Source organism: Morone saxatilis, unplaced genomic scaffold (genome assembly GCF_004916995.1).
Source record: "Morone saxatilis isolate NCDOM2014 unplaced genomic scaffold, NCSU_SB_2.0 Contig23, whole genome shotgun sequence".
NCBI classification, from domain to species: Eukaryota; Metazoa; Chordata; class Actinopteri; family Moronidae; genus Morone; species Morone saxatilis.
Window position 1 is genome coordinate 10826437 of NW_023339796.1, and position 10609 is coordinate 10837045.

Here is a 10609-nt window from a genome sequence, read left to right on the forward strand (position 1 = left end):
AACTGATGATCTATTAAGTGTGAACAAATCACAGAAAGTCATACAGATCATTTGCAGTAAGAATTCATGATACATCCTGTCTTCATTCAAACATTAAATCATTGTGAGTCATGCATTAGTTAAGCATTACTTAAATATATGAATTGTACCTGTATTATAAAGTGTCACCCAATTTCCAAACCTGCATTTCTGGATACAAATGAAGAAATAATTGATAACTGACACAATGCTATTATTAATTTGAAAGTCATTTATTGGACACACTTATTGACATTTGGACCAAAGCCACTGAACCAAACCAAACCCATCCATTAGTCGTTTATTTGGGGGTTGAATTGATGTTGACCTAAATCATAAATTGTATAAATTATAAACACTATTGAGATTAATTTATAGTTAACATCTATCACTTTGTATGGTTTGTGTGTGTGTGTGTGTGTGTGTTTGATCCATTGTACCATAGGAGGCAAAGAGTTTGAACAACATTATTAAGACACTACTGCCACCTCACGGTCTGTTTCAGTACTACAGTCTGAAATCAGTAATATGCACTCTCTCCAGTTATCCTGACGGGACACAGGTTCATTATTTATGAGAAAGGGGCCACCAGTTATTAGATATGGGAAAACCATGACCTTGAATAATAGATATATATTTACCTGACAGTTTATGTTGAGAGATACTTAAATGTAATAAAGTGGCCATTCAGAAGACACTTAGAGTCCCAAAAGTCGAAGTGCTCATCATGCAGATTGGCCCATTTCAGAATAATGTACTATATTATATTACTGGTTTATAATTATTGATGCATTACATCACTTTAATTTTGCAGATGGTTAGAGTTGAGCAGATATTAATTACTTTTTATAAGGCTGTGTACCTTGTGAATCAATAAAGTCTGACCTTATGATAATACATCATGATATAATACTTGTTGATTATATTTTGTCATTTTAATCTGAATCTGAAAAGTAACTAGTAACTAAAGTTACTGATTAAATGTAGTAGAGTAAAACATACAATATTTGCATCTGAGATGTAGTGGAGTAGAGGTATAAAGCCAAAACATTGACTCACTAGTCAAGTAAGATAAAACTATTGAAATTGTTCTTAAGTTAATGTACTTGTAAATGTTACTTTCCACCACTGTATAATATGATGCATGCATTGTACGATAACCTGCCATCCATTATGTGAGAGTGTGGGTGTAACAAGATTATGCTCAACAATTTATTATAATTCATTACAATTCTTTACAATTAATGAGCATTTTATGAAATGTTTTGTTGCAGAGTTTTATGTTTGTAAAACAGATATTGTGTCTAGGCCCTTTTATAACTCCTGTGTTTTCCCACATGGGCACATATTCTAACGGTGTGAATGCACCACATTAAAATAATGACACAGGTCATGGTATGTAGACTTTGTGTAAGACTATTTATGAGCAGTGTTTAGAGGAAGACTTTTGTTTTGTTTTTACAGCTAAACACACCCAGACCAGCGCAGGGTCCCCGTATGAATCTTTTTAGTTAAATTAAACTGGTAAATCTTTTGGACAAAGTTTCTTCTTCAGTGTGATCTTTTTCCTGTATGGCTATTAATGTTTATTAGCATTGAAAATAATCTGGAAGAATAATATCTATCAACATTAAAATCAGGGATCAAATCCCAGCAGTACCAAGTACAAAGAATAAAAAAGCATTAAGCATTGGGTAAAACAAACAATATAAGATATAAAGCACCAAACATCTGAGACAGAAATAAAAAATTAAAACTATAAAATCTATAAATGATTTGGGCTTGTGAACATTTGTGCAGTTTCTATTTTCAATGCTAAACATAAACCAGATCCAAAAAGGACCAGCAGCCATTCCCAGTTAATTACTGACTCACTGAAGAGGTGTTACAATGATTTGTAACATGACAAGTTTCAGTGGGTCATGGTTGATGGATAATCTCAGTTAAATAACCTTGTATCCTTGTATCATGTAACATTTACTTTCTCAAACATACTTCCTCTGTAATATGTATCACAAATAATGCAGCAAACTAAAAGCGGTGAAAGCTGACTGTACAATTTAGTCATTGTAACAATAAGTGTGCAAAATACTAGTCCTTTCATTAATTTAGATTTTCTAATTTGGGGAATATAGTTTTCTAAAATCTCAAACGTATTCATACTTCAGCACCATGGACAGCAGGGACATTAAAAAGCTTTCAATCTTTTAACAACCAGCCTGTTCTCGCTCTTAAAATGATGGGAAATGACGCCCGTTTCCATTGTCAACAGTGACATTATTTGTATGCGAACTGTATATATTACCAATGTAACATAAATATGCAACTCTATTATACTGTGCCAGGTTCTACATGACCTCTCAGACCTGAACTCATTATTAGACTTATAAAAAGATAATATTTAGAGCTCAAAAGGCAGCGCAGACTGCTGCACATCGGATGTTTAATGTGTGTCAGACTGATTACAGCATGAATAAATGAAAAGAACGTGACTTATTCTGAACAAACTATGTTTAATGGACTTGTACGTACCATCTGTTGCAAGCATTTTGATTTGAATCAGCTGCCCTTTTTTTGGTGTGATTACAAAATTCCCCCCTTCAAAAGCCAAAATGGATACAAATTCACACAATGAAAACATACGTCTATGTTAAAATCTTTTTTAATCAAACATCTGTGACTCTTCCTAGAAGGAATAGTATAACTTAAATGATGCCTCCTTCTTATCTCACCAACAAATATACTCCATAATTACATCTAAAATGGGTTCTAATAGCAATAGAGACTGTAGACGATAAATTAGCGGATACTGTTGCCATTAAAGGATTGGTCTTTGGTATTTATAAACTTGTCGGCCTTTCTACAGCTTTCTACAGCTCTGTGTAACTCACTAGCATAACTTTGCTGGGGGGATATAGGAAGTCCCCTTTCCACAGCAGTCACTTGGCAAACAATAAGGAATACTAATATAATAATAATAATATCAAAACGTGACAGATATAGAATCTATACCCTATGCAAGGGAAATCCTGAATAGTGTGTATACGTATATAAAGAGACACCCTGTTACACTCTGTGGGGATGTCCTGCAGTGAACTCCCTCTGGTCAGTGGCAAAAAATGCTCTTACAGAGATCCTTCATGATGTTTATGAATGTGCTACTGTGGATAGTAGGAGACACAACTGAAAAGGAAAATTACATTTGCAACATTGGGTTGTCTTGCTGTTAAACGGAAAAATTGTTATTGGAAGATAAACAAACCTCAAAGGAAAAAACAGATCCATTTTCCAGAGTTTATAAGCAGTCAGAACTTGATTCATCAAGTCCAACTCATGCATTTTGTTAGATTGTATCTCCTGTAACACCACTGTCAGGGCCCATATCAGAGAGGCACTTACATTTCACCACAATGCATGTATTTGTGTATGCAACACAACAATCTCTTTAGCAAAATGTTCCATAACACAGATGCATACATTAAATATAATTGGAGTTCTTCAACTTTCAATTAAGGCAATTACCACCAGGTGGCGGTACAGTCACATGAAAGCCAACAGGACTAAACAAGAATTAAAGCTTTTTGTATTTCATAGTTGTATATTGAATGCGCCTTTTGTCTTTCTCATTAAAAATGTATCTAATAACAACCATTACACTATAATAATATAGGTCTCATATTTTATTATATAAAACACAAATTACATTTAAATTATCCTGAGCGTCTGAAGAGCCTCAGAGAAGGATTACTTTCTTTTAAATCGTTTAAAACTAGTCTTTATAACACAAAATTGTATTCGTTTAAATGAAAAACTAAATCATTCCCTTGTCCATATGTTAGATACGTTCAGTGCATCTCTTTCAGTGTGAAAATAAGACACGACGTTTTTTAAAGAAAGTACTTATTAATCAATTGAGATTCCGTGATGGTCTTAATGTAATGACAGTGTCTCTGAGAGGTGCATATTAATAATGTAAAACGTGAATTTTGTAACTTAAAGCATAAATATTTTGGTCGTAAATCAAAGAAGTGGCCATTTACCAAAAGGGGAATGGTGGAAGTCAATGAAATCGCCCACAAACTGCACTGTGGGTGTCACTGTGAGTGATATAATGAAAATAATACTATATGAAGCAGAAAGAAAGAAAAAAAGAAAGAACGAGAAAAGGGGACTGCGGTTTTAATAAAATTAATAAAAAAACATTAATATAACATGTTGATAAGACATTAAACACTTCCCAGTTCTTAAAAATAAATCTCTTTAATGGCTTTCTGCAGGAAAACAGCGACAATTTCACCAACTTCAAGAAAACAAAATTAGATGCATGAATAAAGATAATTTCAGGTACGTGTACGTTATGTATTTTTGCAGTAAAAATGTTGATAGTGCTCATCCATGTGGCTAAAGTCATGTAACGAGAGTGTGAAAGTCCTCACATCATAATCATCATTAACCGGTTAACAAATGTCGCTGAGGAGAACTGTCTCTGCTTCGAGACTGAAGCAGGAAGGAAATGCAATTTTATTTTTTATTTTTTTTACCAAAGATTCTGATGAAATTGGATTGAATTTAGCAGAAGAGTTCTTGACAGCTCTCCCTTTGGGGGGTTTGTCACATGACACACGGCTTCACGTCCTGATAGACGCTCTGGTGATGGTGATGAAGCTGATGATAGTAAGAGCTGCCGGTGCTGGGATGAAGAGAAGAGATTCCGTTTAGGTTCAAAACGAAGTCCTTCCTGTCACACACAGGAGCTGAGTGGCTGGAATACCGAGACAGTCCCACTGTAAACACACAGGACACAGCAGGTCAAATAAGAAATTCTTTAATTTATTTGTTTATTTATTTATTGTTGTGGTTAATATCTATTATTTTTATTCCAACTGCTTGAGAAATAAAAGTTTATTAATGTGTGCTATGTGTAAAATGTGTTGATACCACTTACATGGCGTTTTTAGGTTGTATTTAATGGCTTTATTAATGGTTATAAATCTTAATTTTAACGATCAGTAATTCAATATAACAACTTATTTATACGTTGCAAAAAATCCTCTGGCTGTTGTTTATCCTTTGTATTTTTATTTGCAACAGTTATAAATGTGTATACTTTCTAATTAACCAGTAAGTCTGCAAGAATAAATGTTTTATTCTGTGTTTATGTGGTTTTTTTTGGTCTACACTAATTAATTGAGTCTGCAGTTAAATGCTAATAAGTTGGGGTTACACTTCATGATTAAATAAGCATTTTGTTAAAAATAACTAAAATAAAATAACTAAAGCATGTCACTTGGTGGAGCCAAGTGGATTTTTCACAACTTGGCAACCAAATACTTAGACCTATTAGTAGCTTATAGTGGATCTATTAAACAATAGTAAATTATTTATTAACCATTATTAAATCCACTAGTTGTAAAACATCCATATAGCTGGTTTAGTAAGATGTTGCACCGTTTTTCTTTTGTTATGTGCATTAAACGGCAATAAAACATTATTAACAGAATAAGCAGTAAGACAATACTACTGTAAATATCTGCATTATGTGTGTCTCATGTTAATAAAGGTCTTTATGGAGTTGTACAAATAAAAGTAATTGTTGTTTCATTGACGTGTGCCTATTATATATACAATCTATAACACAGAGCCCTCAAAAGACAGCTTGGGTGAAAATGAAATAAAATGGTAAGAAACTGAAATTAAACACAAAGCTGCATGGGGCACCTAAAATTATACACACATAATTTGATGATGTATAAAATAAAAAATAAAAATAAAAAATGAAAAAACCAAGGTCTAAATTGGTTAACATTAATATTTTAGTCAAATACGCCAGTGCATTTTCTGTATACATTACCTATCCAATACAATAAAAAACTAAATATTCACAAAGAGCGGTGACTGCTATTTCATACAGTTTAATGGTAACCACAAACATTATGACTCATCATGTTGCAGACAGGAACCAGAAAATACAAAATATAGCGCAGGGCTATACAGTGAGGCTCTACCTGAAATCTCAGAGGAATCTCGTGCATTGTGGTGCAGATAGCCTTGATCCAGAGAGTAAGATGACATTCCCGTGTGCAGAGCAGAAGAAGTGGGACTGCTCGATGCCAGCGACTGCTGTTTGATGTATGAAGACACACCAGGTGAACTCCAGTGTGAGGCTGCATTCGAATAAGGAGACTGACAGTCCAAAGTGCCTACCATGGCTTGGGGGGACTGCAGGGGGCTGCTGCTGCTGTCAGGGCAATAGTCCACGTTGGAGGACACCTGACAAGCGGCCATGTACGAAGACCCTGATCCTGATGACATGTGTGGCACGTGGTGTCCCCCTCCGAGTCCCTCGAAGGCACCTGGCACAGTGTTACCCATCAGGTCTATGTTATAGCTGTTATGACATGCTAATGAGCCTGAAGGTGACTGGAAATCAAAGTTTTGCGGCAGCATGGACGCACCGAACCCGATACCATTCATCATCCTGTACATGGGTTTCAAAGCTTGGCATTTCCTACGGAACCCCCGGGGTCTGCGACGAAAGGAGCCCTCCTCGAACATAAACTCACTACTCGGGTCGATGGTCCAGTAGTGCCCCTTTCCAGGTCTGCCGAGACCCTTGGGCAGCTTTATAAAACACTCGTTCAGAGACAGATTGTGTCTGACAGAGTTTTTCCATCCCTGGTATGATCCCCTGAAGAAAGGGAAGCGGGCCTGCAGGAACTGATAGATTTCACTCAAAGTGAGTCTTTTGCTCGGTGCACTTTGAATTGCCATCACAATGAGGGCTATATACGAGTAGGGAGGCTTTTCGGGGCGCCTCAAGCCAGAGTTTCCCTTCTTCCATTTGGTCGATGCATTCTGTGCGCTCTCCATCACCGGCTGTGCGCTCAGCAGAGCTGCGTCCAGAGCACCGGCTGTAGGACTGGAGCGCAGAGGATTGGATGGATCCAAATGTTGCTTGGAGCTCTCGGTCGTCATGGTTGCGCCTCTTTTTGGGTCCCTTCACTGCGGTGTCTCTATAACACCCGGCCAAACAACTTTTCTCACCTTCAAACGTTATTAAATGTTCCCTAATGCGATGATTAAAAGGTCAGTTTCCCTCTGAGATGCTCTGCGCGTTTATAACCGTGAAAATCAAGAAACGCCAGACGTTGTTCCTCCTTCCTCTCTCTGTCCATCGCTGGCAATAATCCCATAAGAGAGGGGGACTAAAGCTCCTCGACTTTGCTTGCGCATATCCACCCGGCCAAACACAACTCGACCACCTATCAATTCTTAAATCTCTCTCTGCCCTTCTATCCCCCCCAAAATCCCTCCAAGAAATCGCCAGGAACTACTCCCTCCCCATCTGGCGAGGATCCAGACTAGAAGCCGGACACAGCGCAGTGGAGTAAGACAAATCTCCTCCCACGACTCACAACACCTCTGAATACATTTGTCAGACAAGTATTTGATAACGATCACTTTCTAAGCCACGATAAAACTGTAAAGTCACACAGTTTCAAACACATTAAAACCCCCTTTGTCCATGTTCCTGCAAACAGTGGCAGTGCCTGCTGGTGGTGTTATTTTGTAAAGGTGCACAGGGAGAAGGAGTTCGGTTCATTTGTTGGGGATCTGTTCAGTGGTAGGACTCTGACATGAGAGAAAGCATGCTTTTTCCATCAGAGCGTGCCAAGGTACCACACACAGCGCACAAGTGTCAGTTTACATCTTTGAGCCTGGGTTACATCCCTGGAGAAATGAAGTGATTAGAAACTCTAAATGAAGCCTTAAATAAAAAAGATTCCGATAACGAAATATTTGAATATCTTTTGTGCAAAGTTTACTACTGTAAATGCCCATTTTTTTGTGTGCCTTAGTGGAGTTTTACGCATGGCCGCGCGTGTCCAGTTTTACAACACAATCTACCCAGAATACCAGCAACATCAAACCTGTAACCCCGCTGCGACGACCAGGATGCACAGCTGGTTTAAAGGAAATTTACTTTCTAACCTCAGAAGAATGGGCCTGCTTGGAAGACATTTCTTCCTATTGTGGATTCTAGTTGACTTTGCTCAGGATGCACCATTTGTATAAACCCCTTCCTGCGCATGTGTGGTGACTGAGGCGACAGCTATTTGCAGAGCCAGACAGAAAACATAAATATTGGATGCCCCTATCCGGCAGCAGCGAACTTCATGAACACTGAAAAGTAAATAGACCTACTTATAAGGGGATTTGGCTGCATTCTTATTATTGTTTAATTCAATTTTTTGGCAATTTTATTTAATTGTTGATGATGTTGTTAGTATTGGATTTTTCTAGTGGAGCAGATGCTCTTCTTCCTCAATCAATTGAGGAGAAATCTCTACAAAATATGGACGCCATGACAGGCTGCAAAGGCATGAGGCGTTTACATATAGGAAGAGGCTGGTGTATGCAGCAGGCTCTTGCAGAGAAAGAATTTTGCAAGGTGGAGTCACATGAACACACGCCCCGTTAAACATTACTGCATTGGCACAGGTCAAGTGTCAGTTCATTTGGCTCCACCAGAACCACTAACTGCTTTGTAATTTAATAAGAGCAATAATTATTATTAGTATACAATAATAACTATAACAATAACAGCAATAATAATAATAACAATAATAACAATAGAAAACGAAGACCATCACTTCTTAGTTTTTTTTTATTTAGTTGTAAAGAGCACATTTTTTAAAGAAAGAGACACAAAACAGTCAAAAGTGCATATTTTCAACACGTTTCTTAAACAAACAACGAGTTAATGGTCAGTTCAGCAACATTTACAACAAAGAACTGTGTATAAAATATCAAATCTGATGATGCTTCAAGGGGGAAATGACCAGATGTATAAAAGTAATAACGTGTAACACCTCGCCACCACAGTCCATCATCAGTGCACAGTGATGATTTTTAATCATCAAATAAAAAAATAAAAAAAGACTCCGAATTTACTGCTGATATCTCCAGTGTGAGAGCAGCCCACCGTCATAGGCGGTTGACACATGCGCAGCACAGTCCCTGTGCCAGATTGTCTTGACATATGAAAATGAGGCAGGTGTATTTGAATGGGGCATGAGTAGTTCAGTGTAGCAGGGCCAGGTGAAGGCAGGGCGGACTGGTAAATGTTCTTTGTGTGAGTCCCTCTTGAACGGCTTGCTAAGGATGTTGTCTATGGCAAATGAACTGGTAAACTTGACACATGAATCAGTCTTGGTGGCGGATGCAGACTGCTGAACGCTCTGCGGCCCCTCCGAGAGCTCGGACACCTCTGGCTTCCTGCTGAACTTTTTATCAATGCGCTTTCTTCTGCGCCGGAACACCCCATCAGCAAAGGTGTATTCGCTGTGAGGGTTGAGCATCCAATAATTGTCCTTCCCCCAAGGTCTGGATGGGTCCCGGAGCACTTTGAGAAAGCAGTCGTTCAGAGACAAGTTGTGTCGAACCGAGTTCCTCCAGCCGGTGTAGCTTCCTCTGAAGAACGGAAACTTCTTCATCAGATAGTCGTTTATTTCCGCCAGAGTCAGGCGCCCAGAGGGAGAGTCCCGGATGGCCATGGCGATGAGGGCGATGTACGAGAACGGAGGTTTGGGTCTCCGCGTGTACGGCTTGGATTTGGTGCCGGTGCATGGAGTAACAGGTGGAGGGCTGTGCGCCACGCAGTCCCCATCCGACCCCAGCTCCTCCTCAGCAGAAAGAGGAGAGCGCACACTCCCCTCTGCATCACAGGACATCTCAAAGTGTCTCATGTCATAGTGGCTTCCACACAATACCTCCAGCTTCATTGTTGTTTTTTGATGAGTTCTCCTCGTTTATAGTGCTGTGTAAGACCAATACAGCTCTCCGCGTAAAGCCCGGACCTTGTGTGCGTCAGGACGACTTGAATCCAATGAAGTCCATTTGAGCTACCATACCTGCCGGAGTACTGAAGCCACACTCACCTACAGATGTGTGTGAGCCGCAATTTATAGCCGGCTCACCTCAGGAGGACCAACCCAAGAGGGCGGAGTTAAATTATTTCAAAAGATTTGGAGCATCACAAAACATGTTCACATTGCGTGCATGAGAGTCTATAATAAAACTGTGATCATAATAAAAGGTTAATCACTTCCCAATGATATAGTATTTAGCAAAGCAACAGATGATTTTACAGTGAAAACAGCATTAAGTGCAGCTTTATTACTCTCCCACCTGTGAAATGTGATCTGGCAGACACCTTAGGACTATTTCACCTGAGACAACCAGGTGGCGTAGGTTCCCTTTGTATTTAAAGGTGTGGTGCCTGCAGCTAGTTCAGTATCACTAGTCAATTTCAGCCAGATTTATCCTCTCATACAGGGACTGAAATTATGTTCATCCTAATTACACTGAAATTTTTTTTTTTCCAAGTTACACTGTAATATTTTCTATACTCTGTGGTATATGATGCTCCCTCACATGCTCTCAAGATCTCTCACATCAAAGTACTCTGCTTTGGAGTGAACTTGCCAATTTAACAGCCCACCTAGAAACCATTGTTATTGTGTTTCTCTCTCTTTAAACAAATAGTGGGACCTTCCTGTTGCTCAGTGCCAAGATAGTGAATTGACCT

The 10609-nt window shown here is 38.7% G+C and overlaps 2 protein-coding genes across 2 annotated transcripts; both read right to left on the bottom strand.

Annotated features, from left to right (window-relative positions):
• Window positions 1-4279: 4279 nt before the first annotated feature.
• On the bottom strand, window positions 4280-7294 carry foxf2a (forkhead box F2a). The gene is made up of 2 exons (XM_035670940.1): window positions 6024-7294; window positions 4280-4802 (listed from the first exon to the last, which is right to left on the bottom strand). Exons 1-2 carry the CDS (start codon window positions 6991-6993, stop codon window positions 4630-4632), a joined length of 1143 nt encoding a protein of 380 aa, XP_035526833.1. The 5' UTR covers window positions 6994-7294; the 3' UTR covers window positions 4280-4629.
• Window positions 7295-8680: 1386 nt separating this feature from the next.
• On the bottom strand, window positions 8681-9948 carry foxq1a (forkhead box Q1a). The gene has a single exon (XM_035670981.1). It carries the CDS (start codon window positions 9801-9803, stop codon window positions 8970-8972), a length of 834 nt encoding a protein of 277 aa, XP_035526874.1. The 5' UTR covers window positions 9804-9948; the 3' UTR covers window positions 8681-8969.
• Between the last annotated feature and the right edge of the window lie 661 nt (window positions 9949-10609).

Excerpts from the sequence above, each read along its gene's own strand:
- foxf2a (XM_035670940.1), bottom strand. The coding sequence starts at position 6,993 with ATGACGACCGAGAGCTCCAAGCAACATTTGGATCCATCCAATCCTCTG. Across the intron at positions 4,803-6,023 it reads AGATTCCTCTGAGATTTCAG|TGGGACTGTCTCGGTATTCC; the intron begins GTAGAGCCTCAC and ends GTGTGTTTACAG.
- foxq1a (XM_035670981.1), bottom strand. The coding sequence starts at position 9,803 with ATGAAGCTGGAGGTATTGTGTGGAAGCCACTATGACATGAGACACTTT.